Here is a 27,533-nt window from a genome sequence, read left to right on the forward strand (position 1 = left end):
TATATATATATATATACATATATATATATATACACACATATATATATACATATATATATGTATATATATATATACACACACACACACCTCTTTTTTTTTAAATATTTATTTTTGAGAGAGACAGAGCGTGAGCAGGGGAGGGACAGAGAGAAAGGGAGACACAGAATCCAAAGAAGGTTCCAGCCTCTGAGCTGTCAGCACAGAGCCTGAGCAGGGCTCGAACCCATGAACCAAGAGATCATGACCTAAGCTGAAGTTGGATGCTTAACCAACTGAGCCACCCAGGTGCCCCTACTACCTCTTCTTTATCCATTCATCAGTCAATGGACATTTAGGCTCTTTCCATAATTTGGCTATTGCTGATAGTGCTGCTATAAACATGGGGATGCATGTACCCCTTCAAATCAGCATTTTTGTATCCTTTGGATAAATACCCAGTAGTGCAATTGCTGGGTCATAGGGTAGTTCTGCTTTTAATTTCTTGAGGAACCTCCATACTGTTTTCCAGAATGGCTGCACCAGTTTGCATTCCCACCAACAGTGCAAAAGGGTTCCCCCTTCTCCATATCCTTGCCAACATCTGTTGTTTCCTCAACTGTTAATTTTAGCCATTCGGACAGGTGTGAGGAGGTATCTCATTGTGCTATTGATTTGTATTTCTCTGATGATGAGTGATGTTGAGTATCTTTTCATGTATCTGTTAGCCATATAGATGTCTTCTTTAGAAAAATATCTATTCATGTCTTTTTCCATCTTCACTGGATTATTTGTTTTTTGGGTGTTGAATTTGGTAAGTTCTTTTTTTTCTTAATTTTTAAAAATTTACTTATTTATTTTGAGAGAGACAGAGATAGCACAAGTGGTGGAGGGGCAGAGAGAGGGAGACAAAGAATCCCAAGCAGGCTCTGCACTGCCGCCTGGAGCCTGATGTGGTGCTCGAACTCACGAAACTGTGAGATCATGACCTGAGCCGAAATCGAGTCAGATGTTTAACCGACTGAGCCACCCAGACACCCAAGGATTCCTTTTTCTTTATTTTTTTAAAATTCTTTTTTAATGTTTATTTATGAGAGAGACAGAGACAGAATGCGAGTGGGTTAGGGGCAGAGAGAGAGGGAGACACAGAATCCAAAGCAGGCTCCAGGTTCCGAGCTGTCAGCATAGAGCCCGATCCAGGGCTCAAACTCACAAGCTGTGAGATCATAAGCTGGGTCGAAGTCAGACGCTCAACCGACTGAGCCACCCAGGTGCCCCAGGATTCCTTTTTCTTTAGATGAATATTACTATATCATAAGAAAACGTTTTATTCTAGATTTTTTCCATCAATACCATGACTTTTGTATTAGAACTGCTTTCCATGAATGAGCGTATCAAATAGTTAGGGGAGACTTATTCCTCTGTAATGGAATACGCATGTCTCCACAACAGCATTCTCTCCTTCCAGTTTCATACAGGCTAAGCCATATAAGAAAGCCAGGATCACAAGTCATAAAGTGAAAAAGTTCCATTCATGTTACCAACTTCCAGGATTATGCTTCTTAAACTAGTATCCTAAGGAATTTTACAAACTTGCCTTTAATTTTTTTAAATATTTATTTATTTTTGAATGGCAGAGACAGAATGCAAGTGGGGAAGGGGGTAGAGAGAGAGGGTGACAGAGAATCTGAATCAGGCTCTGCACTGACAGCAGAAACCCAATGCAAGGCTCAAACTCACAAACCGAGAGATCATGACCTAAGCCAAAGTTGGATGCTTAAATGACCAAGCCACCCAGATGCCCCTACAAGCCTGCCTTTAAAACAGATTTCTCATTATACAGTTAAAACCTTGGTTTGCAAGCATAATTTGTTCCAGAAACATGCTTGTAATCCAAAGCACTCGTATATCAAAGCAAATTTCAAGAACCATTGGCTCAGCTGTGATCATGTGACTTTTGGCATCACATACTACTTGTTGTAAGACATCACTCACTTTTCAAGTTAAAACTTATTAGAAATGTTTGCTCATCTTGCAAAACACTTCCAGAACAAGTTACTTACGATCCAAGGTTTTACTGTATTTGATTAATATTTTTCCAAGATTTCTTTTTTTTAAATGTTTATTCATTTTGAGAGAGAGCACACGCGTCCATGTGCTAGCATAAGTGGGGGAGGGGTGGGGGGAGAGGGAGAGGGAGAGGGGGAGAGGGGGAGAGAGAGAGAGAGAGAGAGAGAGAGGGAATATCCCAAGGAGGCTTCACACTGTCAGCACAGAGCTTGATGGGGGGCTGGAATTCATAAACCATGACATCATGACTGGAGCCAAAATTAAGAGTCAGACACTTAACTGACTGAACCACCCAGGTGCCCCCAAGATATCTTTTTTTTTTTAATATTTATTTTTAAGGGAGAAAGAGAGTGAGGGGAAGGGACAGAGAGAGAGAATCTCAAGCAGGCTCTGCACCTTCAGCACTGAGCCTACCGTGGGGCTTGAACTCACAAACTGTGGATCATGACCTGAGCTGAAATCAGGAGTCAGATGCTTTAACCGACTGAGCCACCCAGGGGCCCCTTGACATATCTTTAATAGTACACCTAGTTTGGACAGAATATTTATCTGAAAATGAAAAAAAAAAAAAAACAAACCTAAAGAATATTAAAAAAAAATTGTACTAAATATATCCAATTACAAAATGATACCTTATAGAATTCTGCATGGAAAAAATACAGTAAAAACTTGGTTTGTGAGCATGATTTCATTCCAGAAACATGCTTATAATCCAAAGCACTTGTATATCGAAGCAAATTTCAAGAACCATTGGCTCAGTTGTGACCATGTGACATTTGGCATCACATACTACTCACATTGCAAGACATCGGTTGTTTATCAAGTTAAAATTTATTGGAAATGTTTGTCTTCTGGAACACTCGCAGAACAAGTTACTCACAACCCAAGGTTTTACAGTATTTTTTTTTAATGTTTATTTATTTCCTGGGGGTGTGGGGGGACAGAGAGAGCGGGATAGAGAGATTCCCAAGCAGGTTCCATGATCAGCATGGAGTGGGACATGGGCCTCATCCAATGACTGTGAGATCATGACCTAAGCCAGTATCAATGGTTACACACTTAACCAACTGAGCCATCCAGGTGCCCCCTGCATGGAAAAATATTAAGTAAACATATAAACATAAAATCTTAGTTTCTGTTGTAACATGTTTACAAATAGTATCTCAAAAGAACAATGTTATAAATAGAACAGAGGAGAGATCCTGCAAACTTTTCTATAAAGAGTTAGATAGTAAATATTATAGACTTTGCTAGCTAAGAGGTGAACTCAAAGGTATTATGTAGGTATATAAAATCACAAAAAAGAAAACTAATATTCACAAAATTTTACTGAGGAAATTCAAAATATGTTAATAATAAGTAATCTTTTATAATATATGTCTATTAATGAAAAGACTGAATTTTTTTCCTTGGGATTTTATTTAAAGTGGGTTCAATGTTAATGCCCCATCACTAAATTGAGCACTAGCGTTTATCTGTACAAACCATTCATGTTCATGGGCTATACAAAAGCAGGCAGGTTGGCCCATAAGCCATAGTTTGGTGACTCCTGGGCTAGAAAAATCAAATCATAGATATCTCACAAATGTCACAATAACGTCACAAATGCAAAGATACAACTATAAAATACTGTATTAAAACCATAAATTGTCCAATCTTATAAAATGATATAAATAAAATGTAAATACTGATTTTTATTGTTTGGAAGGAATCTTTTTTTTATGTTTATTTATTTTTGAGACAGAGAGAGAGAGAGAACGAGTGGGAGAGAGGCAGAGAGAGAAGGAGACACAGAATCTGAAGCAGACTCCAGACTCCAAGCTGTCAGCACAGAGCCTGACGTGGGGCTCAAATTCATGAACCGTGAGGTCTTGACCTGATCTGAAGTCAAACACTTAACTGACTGAGCCACCCAGGCACAACATAAATATTGATTTTAAAATAATTAAATATGTCACAAGGTACTCCTAAAATCAGTATTCCGTCTAAAACAAACACTAATTATTTAATTAGCCATGTTGTGTCTGCTTTCTTAAAATTTATAGTTTAGTAGCTAACAGATGGAAAAAACCCACCACCATCATTGGTGGCCACCAATGATGAATGGATAAACAAAATGTGGTGTATACATACAATGGAATATTATGCAGCCTTAGGAAGGAATGGAATTCTAACATGCTACAACATGGAGGACTTTGAGGACATTACATTACATTCACCTTGGCTAGGTGAAACAAGCCAGTCACAAAAAGACAAATACTGAATAATTCTACTTTTGTGAGGTACGTAGAGCAGCCAGATTCATAAATAGAAAGGAGAATGGTAGTTACCAGAGGCTGGGGGGGACAGGGAAGGGGACCAGGAATATTGTATAATGTATAGAGAGTTTCAGTTTTGTAAGATGAAGAATTCTATATATGGATGGTGGTACTGTTTGCACAACAGTATGACTGAACTTAATACCACTGAATGTACACTTAAAAACGGTTAAGATGGTAAATTTTATATGATGTGTACCACACATAAATCATTTTATATGATGATTTTACCACAATAAAAAAACTGGGAAAAAATGTAGAAATTGGAGTTGACAGACTCTCTATAAAATTTTTCCGAAGTAAATTGATACTTTCTTTCCCTCTTGATAACTTTCTCAGTAAGGATAAGTAATTCATTATCCTATTGTCTAAGAACAGAACTTAAAGCATGTATTCTCTTCAACAATATGCCATTGCATAATTTAAATATTTGAAGACCTCACTAAGGCCTTTAAATAGAATATTTTTTTTAATGTTCATTTATTTATTTTGAGAGAGAGTGAGTGAGCACAAGCAGGGTAGGGGAAGAGAGAGGGAGTGGGAATTGCAAGCAGGTTCTGTACTGTCAACGCAGAGCCCGATGCGGGACTGGGACTGGACCTCAGCAATGTGAGATCAGGACCTCAACCTGAGCCACCCAGGTGCCACTTTAAATAGAATAATTTGAATAACAAATCACTTTGACTGGTTTTCCCCAACTTCTCACTTCCCCCATCTTGAGGATTAGTTTCAGAGAACCCAGCCTATCTGCTTTCAGGTTTCATCTAGCTTCCATTAAAATGTCAGTTGGGCTCTGTTCTCTTCTGGAAGCTTGAATGGAGAAGAACCTGCTTCCAAGCTCACTCAGGTTGTTGGCAGAATTCATTTGTTTGCAGCTATCAGCCTAAGAGTTTCGATATTTTATTGTTTGTTAGCCAGAGGCCAACCTCAGTTCCGAAGGGCTATCTATGGTTCCCTACCATACGGCTGTCTTCATAGGAGTTCACAAAAGGGCATCTTACTTCTTCAAGGCCAATAGGAGAGTAAGAATGTGCTAGCAAGATGGAATCTAAAATAAAACCTAATGTAACCATAGGAGTGTCATCCCATCAACTTTGCCATGTAACATAACATCATCACAGACCATTTATTTTCTCTATAGTGGGGGAAAAATATGGGGTTGATGTCTTCCTTTCTAGCATCCATGGCATCAACAGCAATTAGCAGATTCCCCGTTAGTATTAAAAAAAAAAAAAAAAAGCAGGGGCCTGGGTGGCTCAGTTGGTTGAGCATCCAACTTCAGCTCAGGTCATGAGCTGGTGGTTCATGAGCTCGAGCCTCACGTTGGGCTGACTGCTTCAGATCCTCTGTCGCCCTCTCTCTGCCCCTCACCTGCTCACACGTGCTATCTCTCTCAAAAATTAATAGGCATTTTTTTAAAAAAGCAAAATTCCAATACTCAAATTTTACAATAAGGAGAAAAGTACTAAACTGCTCATTAGACATTCTTTCTTAGTTGGTAAACAAAGGCAAATATACAAAAGTAAAGTTCAAGGGAAGCAGGAAAAGACCTGAGAACAATGAACTCTTCAAATATTTTCTAAAGTACAATGTTTATTAGATGTCTAAGTCGTTTAGTCATTTCTAATTTTCAACCCTATAGCAGAAAAGCTTTCCAAATCACTTTCATTCCATATAATATAGGCCTTAACAGTCAGTGCTCCAAATCTGGAACCAGCATACTCCTTGCTATATTAACCTGCCAGTAAGCTACAGAAAGCAAATCAAGAACACACAAAGCCTGCTATAAATTTGGTTATGGAGATGAGGGCTACACAGAACCTCTTAAGTCCAGTTTCAGTTCCAAGAACAATATTAATATTGATTTCTGGGACATTATAAAACATAAGTCTTCTAAACAGGGCTAACTGGTATCCAATGCCATGAACAGATAAAGTCCAGAGTAGCAATAAGTCCAATTCACCAAAAGGAGGCATCATCTAGAGGCACATCTGATACTTAAAGACTTTATGTCAGGCTGGATTGACACCAGTGAGTTTCTGCAGAGACAGGACCCATTTTTTGAAGTCTGTATAAAGCCAAACTGATACAAATGTTATCTATAGTTTTATAAAGCCAACACAAAAGGAAACATCAAAGTACTTCTACAAAAACACACTTCAACAAAAATAGTTCTAATACAGCGCAGAGGAATGAAAAGTCTTTCCTAGAAATGAGCACTATTGCTAAAGTGGCACTCAGAGTCTATACACCACATAGTACTTTTATCTATCACTCTAATAGTTAAGCATTTAAACAATGCAATCCTAATTTTTCCTGGATTTTTATCCTCACAAAGTTGATCCATAAATAGGAAGTTTATCTGTTCATTTTGAGGGGTGGCTATCTATTCTAAGCAGTCATCTAAGGAAATATAACTGGTGGATTGTCTCATATCCTTATGTGAAACATTCAGCAAATAATCTAATCTCTTTTCAAACTTAGTTCTTCTTTTCCATGGGCATTAAAGAAAGTAATTAAGATTTTTAAAAGGTTTTTTAAATATTTACTTTGTTTGGGTACACTGTTCCTAAGAAATGATTTTTTCTTTTCTTTCTTTCTTTTTCTTTTCCCCTATGGTATAATACACAGAGCTTATTTAGATTTCACTTGTTTTACACATAGTCATTCCATGTACTTTTGTGGTCTAAAGTCATCACTTGGAGGTAGCAATGGAAAATAGCAGTGTCAGAAGACCTGGGTTCCTTCACTAGCTATGTGACCTTGAGTAAGCCACCTTAACCTATAAAAGGGGACTAGTATCTGGCCTACTATACACACATAGCAAATTATTCAATTTATATAAAAATTGATCAACTGTTTTGATATATTTTAAGAGATATAGGAAAAGATTCTTCTTAAAAATATTTTCATAGGAAGGCTGCTGATGAAAAAAGCACAGGCTTTACACTCAGGAGTCCTGTGTTTCTTGGATTCTAGCTCTGTTACTTATTAACGTATGATCCTAGGCAAATTAATTATTCTCCATGCTTTCAATTTCCTTGTATGCTTGACATAATCCCAACTCAGAGGATTGTTGTAGGGATTAAATGAGGTAATTCAATAATCACTTACTCAACATGTATTTATCTAGCAATCATTCTGCTTGGTGCAATACTAGTTAAAAGTCCCATGTGAAACACACACACACACTGTGCTAGACTACTAGACTTCAGGGTTTCAAAAAAAAGTCAATGATACATTAAAGCAACATTATGGCAAAAACAAAACAAAACAAAAAAAACCTAACCTAATTTTTTTTTCACCTATGTACCTTTTTGGAACCAGTCATAGGAATCTGGTAAGTTTTTGTGAGCTGTTACAGACAAATTTGCAAGACTGAATCCAAGCACAAAAAGTCAAGTCTGGATTCAGAAAATAATTCTGAACTAACAGAAAACACATTTTGAGTCTAGCTGTTCATGTGCCTGGCAGGATAAACACAAGGAGGTCACAAAAAAGACAAAGGTTAGAACTGATGGCATTTACCACACAACATATAACTAATATAGGGCCTGGCATAGGGTAACTGCTTATAAATATTGGTTGAAAGAATTGAATTGAATTGAATTGAATCCCAATTCTGCCACCAAGTGACTCTGAGTAAGTTATCAACTTGTCTGAACCTTAGTTCTCTGTGAAATATAAATGTGTCTGTTTTATCTATCTCATAGGACAGTTGTTATCAAATGAAATCACATGAGAATGTATTGGCACTAACAAAACAATAATTATGACATATAATGACTACTGGTACTAATTAGCTCAGAAGCCTACTTGTAAGATGCTAATATGTAAGTACAAGGAAAGAGCATCAAAATCTACCGGGGAAAAACCCCCATATTTTCGAAAAATGTCATCTTTATGATGAAAGGAGCTGGTCACCGCTAAACTGGTGCTGTGCCTTTTCTAACCCGTAGGTTACAGCGGCAGGGTCTGCTGAGTGGCATCGTGTTTGACTGAATCCCCCAGTCAGCGCAGGCAGCAGTAAGATGCCGATTTGAGGGTCCCCACCTTCAGAACCACCATCCAGGCCCAAACAAGGTACTACCGGTAAGATGCCTTTGTAGTTAGCGGAGCGAGAAAACAACAGCACCGAGACAATTCCACCCTCCATAGGGGTAAAGGGACCGCCTGCCAGCCTAACTCACCCGGGTCGGCCAGAGCGCGCCCCAAAGCCCCGCCTCGTCCAGCGCCCCCGCGTCTCCGGCCAAGCCCTGCGCCCCCAGTCCCTGCCTCCTGGCACGTACGCAGTGCTGAAGGCTGGGGGAGTGCGGCCTGGACCGGCTACTAACCCAATGGCCGTTCTTAGGGCGCCTGCTGTCCAGCTGGCCGAGCCTCCCGGCACTGTCTTTCCGGGGCTCCCAGGACTTGCCTTCGGTCGGAGCCCCAACTGCAGCGACTGCAACCTCTGCAGGCACGTAGGAGCAAGTGGGCGCAGAAAGCGAAGCGTACAGAGAGGGACGATCCCGGGGCGGGGTAGCCGTTTAGCCACGCCCTTAACCCCTCCCCCGCTGTTCCCTGCGAAGTCCTGGGAGGCAACGAGGTACGGATGGACGTAAGAAAGCTAGGACACAGGGCCCCGCCCCTGACCTCTTCCCGCCCTGCCGGGTCCAGACTACGCCGTGACTCCGTCACTGACCTCGGGGCGCTCCACCCACTTCTAGTTGGTGGGCGCGCACGCGCACTTGCCGGCTTCTTTTGACAGCTTTGGCCAAGTGAGAAGGAAGGGGAGCAGGAGGTGTCGCGAGAGTTGGCCTCAGCCTCGTAGGCGATGTAACTATGGCGAGTCCGGGGATCGACACGGAGCAGGAGCCGCTCCTCGGCGACCGCACACCCGGAAGCAGGTGAGCGGATGTTGGGAGAAAGCCCCCTCATCTTCCTGCGCTATTGGGACTGGCCCCTTTCCTGGCGTCAGCCTTACGGAACCGAAAGATGAGTCTCAGGGCGGCGGGAGGCTGCGGCGGGAGGCTGCGGCCGGTCGGGTGAGACAGGTCGATGTGCTCCTGCGCCTGAGAAAAGAGGTCCGCGGTGAGCCAGCGGGTTCTGGTGAAGCTGTCAGAGAAACTCAAACTGCCTTCATTCCAACAGTGTTGCAGCCTTTAAGTGTCTACATTCTGCATTCCTCTACAGAACTCATCACTTTACACGTCTCCCAGAAGTTCCGAAATGAGGGTTTTAATCGATGCTTGAAGATACCTCTCTTAGGTCGCCCTTTATTATTTCCAGTTATTTTAATCCTAGTTTATGGACAGCAATTTAGAATTGTTACAGTTTGTCTCTTACTACGCAGAGTCTGTTTTTGTTTTTAAGAAAATGGAATTAAGTATCATTATGTTTGAAACCTAATAATCAAGTAAATTAATGCACAGTTAAGCTGTCAACCACCATGTTAATTTTTGCTCATTTGTCTCTAAAGCACCAAACTTTTATTTTAACCACTTTGTTTGAAACTCTGGACAGTGTATCTCTCTGGTCCCCAGTTTACTAAACGGAATATAGGCGTTGCAGATTACCTATATTTTAAATTGAGATCAATACAATTATTATCAATGTTGAAATATGTCATAATAGAGTGATGTCCTCAGGGCCTATTGAGACATTTTGGACTATTTGCTTCCATATTAGTTTTTTTCTTCTACACTACTTTCTTACACTTTCTTACCAATTTATTCTGCACTTGGTACACTTTTGATGTTTACTTTTTAGTTTTTCTGCCTATTCTGTTGGTGGCTGACTATTCCCCATAATGTTTTTATTATCTTTTGACAACTTTTGTTTTTGTTTCTGTCAGCAACCTCTCTTCTCCCAACTTTATTTTCAGACTTCTAGTTTGCTGCTATTTTGAAAACCATATCTAAGCTTAATAGAACTATGTGTAGTTAGAATATGGAAGCTATGACTAGGGCTAACGATCTGTCTTATTAGTCAAATGCACGTGTTTCAGTGCATAGATTGCCACATTTGGATTTCTCAAACTTCTGCTTCTTCCAGGTTCTTGGCTATCTTCCAGATAGATTCAGGATCTTTGAGTTAATGGTTAGATGTGGTCTTGCTATACATTCTGTCACTGTGTCCAAATTGCTTTTAAAAAAGGACTTACTTTTGGCTTTGATTATGTCCTTGTGATTGAGGCTCATTAAGGTGCATCTAAATTCAGATGTTCTGTCCATAAACAGTACTTGACTGAGATTCTAGATTTAGCATTTTAAAAATAAGATATTTTGAGAATAATTCAATAAGTATACCATCTTTAAAAATACAGTTGGATTCCCTAGTAAAGTGAACAAATATGTAATGGACAAGCGGTATTCACTTTGAGTAAATTGTAGGAACTTCAGCCTAGTTCACCACCAACTTTTCCTCACTAGGAAGGTTAGTTTTAGTTTATTGGTCTGATGAGTCCTGGGTGGTCTCCACTGACTCTATCTACAATGTTTGAGAGAACAGAGGTTGGCAAACTTTTTCTGTAAAGGTCCTGATGGTAAATATTTTAGGCTTTGCAGAACAAGAGGCAAAATCAAAGATACAGGTACTTAGATAACAAGAAAGAAAACAAATTCTCACAAAAAAATTTGGTAATGAAATTTATAATAGATGAGTAAAATCTTTTTGTAATACAAATCAATGAGGAATAGATTTCAGGGGTGGCATTTTGCTTAACAGAGTTAAAAGTTAATGTTTTCTTTAAAACAATTTTTTTTTCTAATGTTTATTTTTGAGAGAAAGAGAGACAGTGTGTGAGTGGGGGAGGGCAGAGAGAGAGGGAAACACAGAATCCGAAGCAGACTCCAGGCTCTGAGCTGTCAGCACAGAACCTGATGCGGGGCTCGAACTCATGAACCGTGAGATCATGACCTGAAATGAAGTTGCACGCTTAACCGACTAAGCCACCCAGGCGCCCCAGAAGTTAATGTTTTCTATTAAGTTGATCACAAGTACTCATAAATATGTTCAAATAGTAACAACTATTCTTAGTTCACTGGTGATCTAGAAACAGGTGATAGGCTGGGTTTGGATTGAGGACTATAGTTTGCTGATCCCTTTCTGAGAATATCCTAAAATGTTACAGGTGCTTAAAATTTTTCTTTGCAACTCCAGCCTAATTTCTGTAATACAAATATTGCTATGACTTCTGGTCTTGTAGAGCATATCCTTATAGAACATTCTCAATTTATTTCTGTCTTCTAAATTCTGTACGGTAACACCATTACACTATTCTGTCAGTGAGCACACACTTCTTTCTCTTATCTTCTTTGAATATAGGTTCTTTTTTGCTCTTCAGTAGTTCACAGATGCTCTCTCTAATAAATGTATAATTTTATTTTCCCCCCAGTAAATCTAGAATCATTTTTTGAAAATAAAGTACTGCTATTTATCCAAGGCTCCTTGTGTTAAATAATGATCTATTGAACCTAAATTTGGCACTTTATTTCTGTTAACATTTATCTAACTTATTTTGGTGACCAATTCACTCCAGCATATCATGAATTCTTTCTAGTTTTTAAGTTACAGGCTTGATAAACATATTATCATTTGATGTATTATAGTTTGAAATGAAAATGTTGAGCGGGACAAAACTCTAACATTATAATTTCACTTAAAGGAGAATCTCAAATGGAGAACTAATATCAGATGACAGCAGTAATAGTCGAAAGGAATCAAAAAGTTAAAGATTGCCTTGGAAGTGCAGCATTCATTCTTGTGCCTTTGAAATACAAGACAGAAACCTTAGAAACTCAGTCTTAGCCATGGGACATGGTTGGTTGAATCATCAAAATTAACAAAATACAGTAAAAATTGAAACTTCATTGAAGAACAGCTATACTCTCCAATGTTCCTACTCTCTCTAACAAAGTAGAAAGATATACTTCTTCACTAAAATTATACTTTTTGAATTAAAAAGAAGGAAAAAGTAAATTTCTTTATTTTGAAAAATTTCAAATCCATAGAAAAGTTGAAAAAGCGGTACAATGAACACCTGTATACCCTGTGACTAACCATTAGCCTTGTTCACACTCCTCAAATCTCTATACACATACAGCTCTCTTTTGCCAAACTACTGAAAAGTAGGTTGCAGATATCATGACACTTTTATCCCAAGTATTTCAGTGTGTAGCATGCATCTTCTCAAAATAAAAACATTCTTTTATACAACTGCATCACTGTTATCATAGGTAAAAATATAATACTAATGCAGAATATCATGCAATATACAGTCTAAACTGAAGAATATTCATTTGTTCCAAAACTGTACTTTATAGCTATTGTTTTTTTTTTAAATAGGATCCAACTAATGGTCATGCATTATTATAGGTTTTTTATACTCTCTCAACCTATAACTGTTCCTTGATCTTTTCTCTCTATTCTTCCCAATATTGAATCCTTTAACAAGTCTAGGTCAGTGTTCTGTAGAACATCTCACATTCTGGATGTTTGGCCTGTTTCTTCTTCTTTTTTTTAAATCTTTATTTTATTTTATGTATTTTTTTTCAATATATGAAATTTATTGTCAAATTCGTTTCCATACAACACCCAGTGCTCATCCCAACAGGTGCCCTTCTCAATACCCATCACCCACCCTCCCCAAATCTTTATTTTAAATAAGTTTCATGCCCAACTTGGGGCTTGAACCACTGACCCTGAGATCAAAGTTCCATGCTCCACTGACTGAGCCAGCCAGGTGCCCTTGGACTGTTTCTTCTTTTTTTTCTTAATAGGAATATTTCATTTTTTCTATAATTTATTTATTTTTTATAATTTACATCCAAGTTAGTTAGCACATGGTGCTACAATGATTTCAGAAGTAGATTCCTTAAGCCCCTTACCCACTGAACCCATCCCCCCTCCCACAACCCTTCCAGCAACCCTTTGTTTGTTCTCTGTATTTAAGAGTCTGTTATGTTTTGTCCCCCTCTCTGTTTTTATGTTATTTTTGCTTCCCTTCCCTTATGTTCATCTGTTTTATATCTTAAAGTCATCATATGAGTTGAGTCTTATGATATTTATCTTTCTCCAGCTAATTTCACTTAGTATAATACCCTTTAGTTCCATACACATTGCTGCAAATGGCAAGATTTCATTGTTTTTGATTGCCAAGTAATACTCCATTGTATATATATACCACATCTTCTTTACCCACTCATTCATTGATGGACATTTGGGCTCTTTCCATACTTTGGCTATTGTTGATAGTGCTGCTGTAAACATTGGGGTGCATGTGTCCCTTCGAAACAGCATACCTGTATGCCATGGATAAATACCTGGTAGTGCAATTGCTGTGTCGTAGGGTAGTTCTATTTTTAATTTTTTGAAGAACCTCCATACTGTTTTCCAGAGTGGTTGCACCAGTTTGCATTCCCACCAGCAGTGCAAAAGAGATCATCTCTCTCTGCATCCTCACCAACATCTGTTGTTGCCTGGAGTTGTAGCCATTCTGACAGGTGTGAGGTGGTATCTTATTGTGGTTTTCATTTGTATTTCCCTGATGATGAGTGATGTTGAGCATCTTTTTGTGTGTCAGTTGGCCATCTGGATGTCTTCTTTGGAGAAGTGTCTATTCATGCCTTTTGCCCATTTCTTCACCTGATTATTTGTTTATGGGGTGTTGAGTTTGAGAAGTTCTTTATAGATTTTGGATACTAACCCTTTATCTGATATGTCATTTGCAAATATCTTCTCCCATTCTGTCAGTTGCCTTTTAGTTTAGTTGTTTCCTTCGATGTGCAGAAGCTTTTTACTTTGATGAGGTCCCAGTAGTTCATTTTTGCTTTTGTTTCCCTTGCCTCTGGACACGTGTTAGATAAGAAGTTGCTGTAGCCGAGGTCAAAGAGGTTTTTGCCTGCTTTCTCCCCTAGGATTTTGACAACTTCCTGTCTTATGTTTAGGTCTTTCATCCATTTTGACTTTGTTTTTGTGTAGGGTGTAAGAAAGTGGTCCAGGTTCCTTTTTCTGCATGTCGCTGTCCAGTTTTCCCAGCACCACTTGCTGAAGAGACTGTCCTTATTCCATTGAATATTCTTTCCTGCTTTGTCAAAGATTAGTTGGCCATACGTTTGTGGGTCCATTTCTGGGTTCTCTATTTTGTTCCATTGATCTGAGTGTCTGTTCTTATGCCAGTACCATACTGTCTTGATGATTACAGCTTTGTAATACATCTTGAAGTCCGGGATTGTGATGCCTCCAGCTTTGGTTTTCTTTTTCAAGATTGCTTTGGCTATTCGGGGTCTTTTCTGGTTCCATACAGATTTTAGGATTATTTGTTCTAGCTGTGTGAAGAATGCTGGTGTTTATAGGTATTGCCTTAAATATGTAGATTGCTTTGGGTGGTATTGACATAACAGTATTTGTTCTTCCTATCCAGGAGCATGGAATATTTTTCCATTTTTTTGTGTCTTCTTCAGTTTCTTTCATAAGCTTTCTATAGTTTTCAGTATATAGATTTTTTTTTTTTTTTACCTCTTTGGTTCGATTTATTCCTAGGTATTTATGGTTTTTGGTGCAGTTGTAAATGGGATCAGTCCTTGATTTCTCTTTCTGTTGCTTCGTTATTGATGTATAGGAATGCAACCAATTTCTGTATATTGATTTTGTATCCTGCAACTTTGCTGAATTCATGGATCAGTTCTAGCAGTTTTTTGGTGGAGTCTTTTGGACTTTCCATTTAGAGTAACATGTCATCTGTGAAGAGAGAAAATTTGACCTCCTGCTGGCCGATTTGGATGCCTTTTATTTCTTTGTATTGTCTGATTGCTGTGGCTAAGACTTCCAATACTATGTTGAATAACAGTGGTGAGAGTGGACCTCCCTGTCTTGCTCCTGACCTCAGGGGAAATGCTTTCAATTTTTCCACATTGAGGATGATATTAGCGTTGGGTCTTTTGTATATGGCTTTTATGACCTCAAGGTATGATCCTTCTATCCCTACTTTCCTGAGGGTTTTTATCAAGAATTATGCTGTTTTTTTGTCAAATGCTTTCTCTGCATCTGTTCAGAGGATCATGTGATTATTGCCCTTTCTTTTATTGATGTGATGTTTCACATTAATTGTTTTGTGGATATTGAACCAGCCCTGCATGCCAGGTAGAAATCTCACTTGGTCATGGTGAATAGTTTTTGTAATGTATTGTTGGATCTGGTTGGCTAGTATCTTGTTGCGGATTTTTGCATCCGTGTTCATCAGGGAAATTGGTGTATGTTCTCCTTTTTAGTGGGGTCTTTGTCTGGTTTTGGAATCAAGTAATGCTGGCTTCATAGAAAGAGTTTGGATGTTTTCCTTCCATTTCTATTTTTTGGAACAACTTCAAGAGAATAGGTGTTAACTCTTCTTTAAATGTTGGTAGAATTCCCCTGGAAAGCCATCTGGCCCTGGACTCTTATTTTTTGGGAGATTTTTGATTAGTAATTCGATTTCTTTACTGGTTATGGGTCTATTCAAGTTTTCTATTTCTTCCTATTTCAGTTTTAGTAATTTATGTTTCTAGGAATTTGTCCATTTCTTCCAGATTGCCAATTTTATTGGCGTATAATTGCTTATAATATTCTCTTATTATTGTTTTTATTTCTGCTGTGTTGGTTGTGATCTCTCCTCTTTCATTCTTGATTTTATTTATTTGGGTCCTTTCCTTTTTCTTTTTGATCAAATTGGGTGAGGGTTTGTCAATTTTTTAATTCTTTGAAATAACCATCTGTTCTACTGTTTTCTTGGTTTTGATAGCATTGATTTCTGCTCTGATCCTTATTATTTCCTATCTTCTGCTGGTTTGGGGTTTTATTTGCTGTTCTTTTTCCAGCTCTTTAAGGTATAAGGTTAAGTTGTCTATCTTTGACCTTTCTTCCTTCTTTGGAAAGGCCTGGATTGCCATATACTTCCCTCTTATGACCACCTTTGCTGTGTCCCAGAGGTTTTGGGTTGTGGTGTTATCATTTTCATTCACTTCTATGCACTTTTTAATTTCCTCTTTAACTTCTTTTATTTATTTAAAAAAAATTTTTTTTAACATTTATTTATCTTTGAGACAGAGAGAGACAGAGCATGAACGGGGGAGGGTCAGAGAGAGAGAAGGAGACACAGAATCTGAAACAGGCTCCAGGCTCTGAGCCCTCAGCACAGAGCCCGATGTGGGGTTCGAACTCACGGACCTTGAGATCATGACCTGAGCTGAAGTCAGACACTCAATCGACTGAGCCACCTACGTGCCCCAATTTCCTCTTTAACTTCTTGGTTAGCCCATTCATTCTTTAGTATGATGGTGTTTAGTCTCCAAGTATTCGTTATCTTTCCACATTTTTTCTTGTGGTTGATTTCGAGTTTCATAGAGTTGTCTGAAAATATGCACAGTATGATCTTGATCTTCTTGTACTTGTTGAGGGCTGATTTGTGTCCCAGTATGTGATCTATTCTTTAGAACATTCCATGTGCACTGGAGAAGAATGTGTATTCTGCTGCTTTAGGATGAAATGTTCTGAATATATCTGTTAAGTCCATCTGGTCCAGTGTGTCATTCAAAGCCATTGTTTCCTTGTTGATATTTTGATTGGATGATCTGTCCATTGCTGAGTGGGGTGTTGAAGTCTCCTACTATTCTGGTAGTACTGTCGATGAGTTTCTTTACGTTTGTGATTAATTGATTTATATATTTTGGTGCTTCACATTTGGAGCATAAATGTTTACAATTGTTAGGTTTTCTTGGTGGATAGACCCCTTAATTATGATATAATACCTTTCTTCATCTCTTGTTACAGTCTTTATTTTAAAATCTAGATTGTCTGACATAAGTATGGCTACTCTGGCTTTCTTTTGGTGACCACTATCATGATAGGATAGTTCTCCATCCCCTTACTTTCAATCCTTAGGTGTCTTTAGGTCTAAATTGGGTCTCTTGTAAACAGCATATAGATGGATCTTGTTTTCTTATCCATTCTGTTACCCTGTGTCTTTTGATTGGAGCACTTAGTCCATTGACATTTACAGTGAGTACTGAAAGATAAGAATTTATTGCCATTATGTTGCCTGTAGATTTGGAGTTTCTGGTGGTGTTCTCTGATCCTTTCTAGTCTTTGTTGCTTTCGGTCTTTTTTTTTTTTTCCCCATCTTTTCTCCCTTCAGAGAGTCCCCCTTAAAATTTCTTGCAGAGATGGTTTATTGGTCACAAACTCCTTTAAGTTTTGTTTGTCTGGGAAACTTTTTATCTCTACTTCTATTTTGAATGACAGCCTTTCTGGACAAAGAATTCTTGGCTGCATATTTTTCCAATTCAGCACATCAAATATATCCTGCCATTCCTTTCTGGCCAAGTTTCTGTGGATAGGTCTGCTGCAAACCTGATCTGTTTTCCCTTGTAGGTTAAGGACTTTTTTTCCCTTGCTGCTTTCATGATTCTTTCCTTGCCTGAGTATTTTGTCAATTTGACTATGATATGCCTTGTTCATGGTTGGTTTTTGTCAAAACTAATGGGAGTCCTCTGTGCTTCCTGGATTTTGATTTCTGTGTCTTTCCCCAGGTTAGGAACTTTTCCACTATGATTTGTTCACATAACTCTTCTACCCCTTTCTCTCTCTCTTCATCTGGGACCCCTATGATTCTGATGCTGTTCCTTTTTGATGAGTCACTGATTTCTCTAATTCTTAATCATGCTCTTTTGCCTTAGTCTCCTTCTTTTTTTCTGCGTCATTGTTCTCCATAAATTTGTCCTCTGAATTGCTGATTTGCTGCTCTCCCTCATTCCATTCTTGCTGCTGTGGCATCCATTGGAGATTGCAGCTCAATTATAGCACTTTTTATTTCATCCTGACTAGCTTTTATCTATCCAGAAAGGGATTCTAATCTGCAACTCCAGCTAGTATTCTAATTATCGTGATTCTAAATTCTGGTTCAGACATGTTGCTTGTATCTGTGTTGATTAAGTCCCTGGCTGTCATTTCTCCCTGTTCTTTCTTTTGGGGTAAATTCCTTTATTTCATCATTTTGAAGGAAGAAAAGGAATTAATAAGGTAAAAAAAATTAAAATTAAAAAATTAAAAGCAACACACAAAAATCAAATAAAGGTTGCTAGGTCCTAGGTGTGTTCTGGTCTTGTTGCTAAAAGGAGCTTGATAGATCAGACAAAAAAGGGAAAGATAAGAAAAGAAAAAAAAAGGAAAATGTTTGAAAATTTGAAAAAATGAATACAATGAAAGACTAAAATGGAATGATGGAAGTAAAAAAATAGAATTTGAAAAATTTACAAAAAAGTAAAAAAATATATAGAAAAGAATTAAAAATATTTTTGATAGAAATGGAGAATAAAAATAAATTTTTTCTCTTTATATATTCAAGAATAAGAAAAGAAAGGAAAAAAAGTTGAATAGTTGGTTCGGCAAACAGACTGAAGTATGATTGAAATTACATCAGTTTCCCCTAGAAGTCAAACTGTGAAGCATTTTATAGTCCATAAACTAAGCAGGTGGAGAGACTTGTGTTGTTTCTGGAGAGTGAGGTTGGTCCAGTTGGCCAGGGCTTGGTGTATCAGCTCTGTTCTCTATTAGGTGCCGCTGCTTAGTTTACTGGGGTGGATTGCTGTGGCACATGTAGGTGTGAATGTGCTTGCGTGGGAGGTGTGAAAATGGCATCACCCATCTACCCAACCTCTAGTATCAGAACTCTGTGCTCTCCCCAACCAGCAATTGCACACCCCTCCTTTTTCTCCAGCTTCCATCCACTCCCCCGCTTTTACACTGTCTGTGACCAAGCCACCAGGTTGCCTGGTGGCACCTCCCTCCTGAGTTTTATCTCAGATGTGGGTGTGTTTCCCCACCCCTCACTTCTGAGGGACTGTGGCTTTGACCAGCTCAGACCTTCTTGGGAAGGGTCTCACTGAGCAATGGCTGTGTGCCGGCCCTACCCCAGGAACATTCCAGAGACCATGCTGCTGCTGATGCCTGGGGACTGCATCTGGGTGCCAGCCCACCCCAGAAAAAGGTCACGTGGTCATGTAGCAGCAGCATTTCAGGGATTATGGAAAATCACACACATCTGGCACCAGGCTTACCCCTTAACATCCTTGTTCCAGCACCAGCCAATGTGGTTGTTGTAGAGGGTCCACTGGACCTTTGCCTGTGGGGAGGCTGCACAGCCTCTACCAAATGTCCTCCCAGCAAGGGAACTGCCTCTCCCTGTGTGACCCGAGGGCCCTGAGGACCTCACCCACTGCTCCTGGGGATTCACCCTTCCTACCAGTGCACCACCACGCATCAAGCTGCAGAGCTTCAGACTCTGGACTCCCCCCGCTTATAGTCTTAATAGAATTTAAATCTTCTCTTTGCTCCTTTCTCCCTTTTTGTTCAGCCCCTTGCATACTTTCTTTTCTCTCCAGCTGCTTTCGGGCAGGGGGGATGCTTTCTGTACTCTCCCCATCTCCGTCCTCTCTCCACAAGCAAAACCAGCTCTGTGCCCTCCACAACTTTCTCCTCCAATTCACCTCTCCGTGTTGAGTACCTGCTGAATTATCTGGTTCAGGTTGTGTAGATTGTTGTGTGAATCCTCAAATCAGTGTTCTAGGTGTGCAGAATGGTTTAGTGTTGATCTGGCTGTATTTCAGGACAAGGGATGCAAAAAAACTTCCATGCTGTTCCACCGTCTTGGTCCCTCCCCTGGCCTGTTTTGTTTTTTTTGTTTTTTTTTTTCTTTTTAAATAGGTCCTCGTCAAACATTCCTGGCATGGACATCCCACGGGTTATGTTGAGAATATGTCAATATATTAATGTTAGAAGACACCAAATGCTAGGCCATCCCACTATTGGGGATGCCAAGCTTGACCACTTGGTTAAGGGAGTGACTGCTGGGGTGCCTGGGTGGTTCAGTCAGTTAAATGTCCAACTTCAGCTCAGGTCATGATCTCGAGGTTCATGAGTTCGAACCCCACATTGGGCTCTATGCTGACAGCTTGGAGCCTGCATCAAATTCTGTGCCTCCCTCTCTTCTCCTCCCCCACTTGCATCTGTCTGTGTGTGTGTGTGTGTCCCTCTCTCTAAAAATAAAAACAAAAAGAGGGTGGGTGGTATAAAACTTAATTTTCCATTTTGTAATTGGAAAGTAGATAGTGAGGTGATACTTTGAGGCCCTGTGACTATCCTGTCCTCACCAACCTTTCAACCAGTTGTTTTTGTATCCATGAATGACCCTTGCTTTCATCCATTATTACATGGAAACTAGTTATTAAATAGTGATTTTATAATTCTGTCATTCCTTCAATATTTAATAGCTGTTATTAAAAAAAGGAAGTTTTGACTGAGCTCCAAATCGAGTTGAAGTCTCTCAAATAAACAATTTTATTACATTTTTTTCACAATCAAATTATTTACTTCTCTGGTTTCCTAACTTAGATAAGATCTGAGCAAAACAGTTATTTGACATTTTCAGGCTTATTTTTTTTTAACGTTTATTTATTTTTGAAGGAGAGAGAGACAGAGTGTGAGTGAGGGAGGGACAGAGAGAGAGACACACACAGAATCTGAAGCAGGCTGCAGGCTCCAAGTTGTCAGCACAGAGCCTGACATGGGGCTCAAACTCACAAACCGTGAGATCATGACCTGAGCCGAAGTCGGACGTTTAACCGACTGAGCCACCCAGGCGCCCCCAGGCTTATTTTAATGATAGTTCTTATTTATGATGGTCAGTTTAATTTTTTATCTCCAGGAAATAATAATGGGTTCATTAAAAGTATAATACCCAGTGCTGGAAGTAATACCAGAATACAGTGCTGTGGGATTGAATGGTGCATACCTTTTCCTGCTATGTAATCATCTGCATTATGTATTCCAAATTCCAAAATACTGATTTCCAAATACAGATGGTCCCCAACTTATAATGGTTTAACTTAAGATTTTTCAATGATACATTGGTGCAAAAGTGATCACTTTTGGTAGAAACCATGTTTCACGTTTTGAATCTTGATCTTTTCTTGGGCTAGGAATGGTAGAATATTCTTGCAGTGCGAGATAGTGGCAGCGAGCCTCAGCTCCCAATCAGTCATGTGATCACCAGAGTAGCCAATCTATACACTTCCAACCATTGTACCCATACAAACATTGCATTTCTCATTTTTAGTACAGTATTTTATAAATTACATGAGATATTCAATACTTTGTAATGAAATACGTTTTGTGTTAGGTGATTTTGCGCAACCATAGGCTAATGCTCGTGTTCTGAGCCTGTTTAAGGTAGAATGAGGTATTAAGCTCTGATATTTGGTAGGTTAGATGTATTAAATGCATTTTTAACTTAATTTTTTCCAACTTGCAATAGGTTTGTTGGAAGGTAACCCAACTGTAAGTCAAAGAAGATCTTTATAGCCTTTGGGATTCTGCTATTTTTCAAGTATGCTACATTATGGTGAAAGGTCTATTTTTATGGAATGGCATATTCATATATATTGTATCAATAACTAACATACCTGGCACATAGTAGATCTAATTAATGTTATCTTTCTTCTTCATTCACTCTCTACCACTCCCAGTCACAACACATCTGAAAAAAAAAGTTTCTTTTGTGAAGACTAAGTTGACAACTCTAAGGTCTATTTTAGAAAATTTCTTTTAAACATAAGAAGGCATTTTGCCTGTTGTGTTTATCTTAATTATTTGAAAACATGTTGTTCATATTAAGGCAAATTTGTTAACTCATTCTATATGTGTATGTAAAAATGTAATGATACATGTATCACCTGGACCCTTGAAGTAGTGTGTGTGCTTAATATACTTGTCCTTACTCCAGGTCACAGGCTTATATGAGAGATCAACCCAGTCTAGAGGGACCTTGGACTCTCTTTAGTCAACTAACAGAACTTGTCTGGTAACTCATGTTGGAGCAAAGGCAAGTGTTCTAGAGGTCCCAGGACTAGGAATGTCTTAGGTCACATTAAACTTTTCTGGTGTCATTTCTATATTAATTTTGCTGAAAGTACCCTGCCAAAATAGCTTCCTACAGCAAAGTCAATTTACTGTCCTCAAGTAGAACATGTCATAATGATGACAGTAATCATTTTTTTAAAATATGTAATAGTTGTATATCCCATCAGTGTGAGATCTAATTGTAGCTAGTTTATTTGATTTATTTTGATAGACTTTATTTTGTCAGTTTAACAAATTCCAACACTCAATTTGTAGCAAGTCAATGATATCAAAATAATTGGTTGACAAAATGTTATGCCTTTTTAAGCTACCTCATGTCTCCCAAGTTTCTATGTGTAATAAAGCACAAGTATAATCCATGGAAATTCACAGAAATATTGCTTATTCATAGATAATTAGTACAGCAAATATCAATATTAATAAATTATAGCTTTGTCATAGCATTTTTATTACTTTAGGAGAGAGAAAATAAAATTGTGCCACAGAAAGATTTGCACATAATGAGATAACATTAAACTACTTTTTTCTTCTTTACACCTAGAGAATGGGATATTATAGAAACTGAAGAGCATTATAAGAGCCGATGGATATCTATTAGGATTCTGTATCTTACTATGTTTTTCAGCAGTGTAGGTAAGTATTAGAAATTATATAGAATTTAAAAATTTCAGATAAAGTATCTTATTTTAATGTCACTTCATTTTTTTAATTATTTTGTATTTTAGTAAAAATCACAATATAAAATTTCCCATCTTACCCATTTCTAAGATCAGAAGTGTTACATATATCTACATGGTTAAATAACCAATCTTCAGAATGTTTTCATCTTGCAGAACTAAAACTCTTTACCCATTAAACAACTCCTCATTTCCCCCTCCTCCCAGGCCCTGGAAACCACCATACTTTCTGTTTCTTTGAATTTGATGATTCTAGATATTTCATATAAGTGAAATCATACAGTATTTTTCTTTTTGCAAATGGTTGATTTCATTTAGCATAATGTTCTCAAGGTTCATCCATGTTATAGTATGAGTCAGAATTTCCTTTCTTTTGAAGACTAAATAATAGTCTATTGTATATATGGTGGGGAGGCAAATCTTTTCCTCTACTTTCTTAGGTTCTGTAGCTGGTACCTTCAAAATAAAGCAATGGAAGACAGATCAACAAGAAAAAAAGCTTATACATTTATTTGATGTTAGTTATTTTTACATTATACAGACCTATACACTATACATTATAGAAAAGTGAAAACTCCAAAGAAATGGTTAGAGTTGGGGGCTTATATACTATTTTAACAAAGGGCAGTGATTGTAAAGAAATGACTAAGGAGAGGAGTTCGGGCTTTCTCCAGGAACCCCATACTGTCCTAATGTATGCCTTACTAGAGGAAAAACAACCTTAGCTTTACAATTCCTAGGCCTCTGTTGTATTATGAATCTTCTTTAACATATGAAAATCCCTTTAGGAACTTCCTCTTGGCTTTATCTTCCCCAGCTCCATGATATATAAAAGGTCACCTTTATAACACAGCCCTTTCTGCCCATGGATCCTGTCCCCGTGCTTTAATAAAATTACCTTTTTTGTACCAAAGACATCTCAAGAATTGTTTCTTGGATGTCAGCTTCGAACCCCCACCATTCAAAAACCCCATCAAAGCCACTAACTGAGCTGGGCTCTGCACTATAAGTGCAGAGCCTGCTTGGGATTCTCTCTCCTCTCTGCCCCTCTCCTGCTTGTGTGCTCTCTCTCTTCCTGTCTCAAAATAAGTAAATAAACATTAATAATAAAAAAAAAGAAGTAGAATTGCTGAATCACATAACAGTTCTATTTATAAGTTTTTGAGGAACTGCTATACTGTTTTCCATAGCTGCTATACTATTTGTACATTCCCACCAACAGGCAGGGTTAAAATTTTTCCACATCCTTACCAACTTTTATGTTTATTTAATATGAGTCATTCTAATGGGCATGAAGTAGTCTCTCATGGTTTTTTTGGCTTGTATTTCCCTAATGATTAGTAATGTTGGGAATATTTTCATATGCATATTGGCCATTTGTATATCTTTGGGGAAATATCTATTAAAGTCCTTTGCCCACTTTTTTTTATTAATTTTTTTTTAATGTTTATTTATTTTTGAAACAGAGAGAGAGAGCATGAACAGGGGAGGGTCAGAGAGAGAGGGAGACACAGAATCCGAAGCAGGCTCCAGGCTCTGAACTGTCAGCACAAAGCCTGACGCGGGGCTTGAACTCACGGACCATGAGATCATGACCTGAGTCAAAGTCGGATGCTTAACTGACTGATCCACCCAGGCGCGCCACCTTTTGCCCACTTTTTAATTAGGTTTTTGTTGTTCAGTTGTAGAAGTTCTTTATGTACTCTGGGTATTAACTCCTTATCAGATAAATGATTTGTGAATATTTTCTACCATTCGGACTCTTCTTTCTACTCTACTGATTGTGTCTTTTCATTCACAATAGTTTTTAATTTTGATGTAGTCCAATGTATCTGCTTTTTTTTTTTTCTTTTGCTGCCTGTGAACTCATTTAATTTTTTTTAAGTTTATTTATTTTGAGAGAGAGTGAGCAGGGGAGGGGCAGAGAGAGAGAGGGAGAGAGGGAATCCCAAGCAGGCTCCACACTGTCAGCACAGAGCCCGAAGCAGGGCTTGATCCCATGAGCCTTGACATCATGACTTGGGCCAAAATCAAGAGTCAGATGCTTAACTGACTAACCCACCACATTGACACAAATAGTAAAGCAAGAATCTTAATCTGTATACCTTGATGTATTTTAATCTATTAACATTATTTCTGAAAATATAGTTACTAAAAAGTAAAACTTTGTGAGGAAATTTTAATGTTAAGAACTGTACTTATGTTAAAATGATAAAGAATGAAAATATATAGGAGTTATCAATACTGTGACAATTTTTTAAAAAGTGTTTTAGGGAATCCATTCTTTTTCCAAGTTTAGATCCTTTAAGTCTATAGGCACAGATTTTACAGGTGGTATCTTTTCCCTGACACAGATTTACTGAAGGCCATTTTACTAAATTTTTAAAACTACTTTTCTTTATCTTTTCTATTTACCCCAGTCACTCTCTCACACTGAGTAAAAATATATTTTAAATAAAGCTAAAATGAAAGAAAAGTACAAAATAAAGGATATTTTCAACAATTCTTTGTAATGCAATTTCATTTTGGATTGTGTATCTATTAGGGTGCCTTCTACAAATATCAGGGGAAAAATGTTGATTCAAATTGGCTTAAACGGTAATTTATTTTTTCTTGTAAGATACCCATAGTAGGACAACTCCAGGTGAAGTTCACTGAGGTTTTGGTTCTGTTTCCCACTACATATTTTGGTTTTCTCCTCTTCTATGCACTGACTTCACTATAGCAAGGTTGCAGCAGCAGCCCAAGGTGTCACATCCATTCATGATAATTTTTATTGATCAAAAGGGACTTTTTTTTTAAATTTGCACAGAGATAAGGAGTCCTTTCTTAGAGGTCCTGAAGTAGACTTCCCTTCCCTTTTCACTGGTCAGAACTGGACCCTGTCAATTTCTAAGCCCATCATCAACTAGGATAGTGGGATTATCCTGATTGAATTCTTTAGACTAACTGGATTTACCCTCTAGAATTTGGGTTGGAGACAGTTTCTCTTAAAGTCTGTGGCTTTGTGGAGGAATGATAGATACCTGAATAAAAATGGGATTCTATCAGGAAGGAGGATTCTACCTACACAATGAGTGTTGTGTCGATAGCAACCTCTGCAATAGCTTTTAATTGTTTTCATTTAACTTCCATGGGCAGCTCAGTCAGTTGGGCATCCGACTCTGGCTCAGGTCACACTCTCAAAGTTAGTAGGTTCGAGCCCCTTTTCTGTCTCTGTGCTGACAGCTTGGAGCCCAGAGCCTGCTTCATATTCTGTGTCTTCCCCTCTCTCTGCCCCTCCCCTGCTTGCACACGCGCCCTCTCTCTCTAAAAAATAAATATTAAAAAGTTAAAATAAAATAAAATAAAATAAAATACTTCTAATTTATGGGGCACCTGGGTGGCTCAGTCGGTTAAGTGTCTGACTTTGGCTCAGGTCATGATCCCACAGTTTCTGAGTTTGAGCCTCTCATCGGGCTCTCTGCTGTCAGCACAGAGCCCACTTCAGATTCTCTGTCCCCCTCTCTCTCTACCATCCCCCACTTTTGCACACACTCTCTCAAAAATAAACATTTAAAAAATAAAGTACTTCTAATTTATTTAATAACAACAGAATATTATTCAGTCATAAAAAAGAATGAAATCTTGCCATTTGCAACAACATGGATGGAACCAGAGTGTATAATGTTAGGCCAAATAAGTTAGTCAGGGGAAGACAGATACTATATGATTTTGCTATATGATACTTGCTCAATTCAAGTATGTAGAATTTAAGAAACAAAATAAATGAGCAACGGAAAAAAAAAGAGATAGACAAACCAAGAAATAGACTGTTTAATGTTTATTTCTTTTTGAGAGACAGAGAGAGGGAGACACAGAATCCCAAGCAGCCTCCAGGCTCTGTCTGAGCTGTTAGCACAGACCAATGCAGGACTCAAAACCACAAACTGGGAGGTCATGACCTGAGCAAAAGTCTGATGCTTAACCGCTTAACCAACTCAGCCACTCAGGCACCCTGACTCTTAACTATAGAGAACAAACTGATGGTTATCAGAGGGGAGGAGGAGGTAGGAGAATGGGTGAAATAGGTGATTGGGGATTAAGGAGTGCACTTGTCATGATGAGTACTGGGTAATATATAGAAGTGTTGAATCACTGTATTGTGTACCTGAAACTAATGTAGCACTGTATGTTAACTATACAGGAATTGAAATAAAATAAAATATAATAAATAAAATGAAATACTTTTAACTTTTAGTACTCCATTATCTAAAATTAAATAATTTCCATTTTAATAGCAAAAAAGAATTATTTTAACTTTAGATTTTAATTGGCATGTTAAACATTTTACCTGTTTTTAAGTTTCTTGATTGTGAAATTGAGCCTTGATTTCAAATATTAGTTTACTCTTTCAGTCTGCTTTTCATCAAAGTCAATGTCAATTCAAAATACACTAAAATTAAACTAATAATTAAACTATTTTTAATATAAGCTTTCTAAAAAGAATGAAGTACTGATACTGGTACAACATGGATGAAGCTTGAAAACATTATGCTAAGAAAGATGCCAGACACAAAAGACC

The 27,533-nt window shown here is 38.1% G+C and overlaps 2 protein-coding genes across 11 annotated transcripts in view; one reads left to right on the forward strand and one right to left on the reverse strand.

Moving 5' to 3' along the window:
- The window catches only part of ABHD18 (abhydrolase domain containing 18), a 43,144-nt gene extending 34,287 nt beyond the window's left edge, over positions 1 to 8,857 (reverse strand). Inside the window, exon 1 of the mRNA XM_053216977.1 lies at positions 8,699 to 8,857. The gene's annotated coding sequence lies outside the window, so the exon portion shown is untranslated. The remainder of the gene's footprint in view (positions 1 to 8,698) is intronic.
- The window catches only part of MFSD8 (major facilitator superfamily domain containing 8), a 150,843-nt gene that overhangs the window by 59,536 nt on the left and 63,774 nt on the right, over positions 1 to 27,533 (forward strand). For 9 of the 10 annotated variants that reach the window (XR_008296130.1, XR_008296132.1, XR_008296128.1 and 6 more), the window contains exons 1-2: positions 8,996 to 9,250; positions 22,834 to 22,925. Coding sequence is in view for 5 of the 10 variants with exons in the window: in XM_027065846.2 (XP_026921647.1) it covers positions 9,186 to 9,250; positions 22,834 to 22,925 (157 nt within the window). In the remaining 5 variants the exon portion in view is untranslated. Of the gene's footprint in view, positions 1 to 8,323; positions 8,457 to 8,995; positions 9,251 to 22,833; positions 22,926 to 27,533 lie in introns of those variants that run through there. The other variant, XM_015071789.3, reaches the window with a different exon arrangement.

This window comes from Acinonyx jubatus, chromosome B1, assembly GCF_027475565.1.
Source record: "Acinonyx jubatus isolate Ajub_Pintada_27869175 chromosome B1, VMU_Ajub_asm_v1.0, whole genome shotgun sequence".
Classification (NCBI taxonomy): Eukaryota; Metazoa; Chordata; class Mammalia; order Carnivora; family Felidae; genus Acinonyx; species Acinonyx jubatus.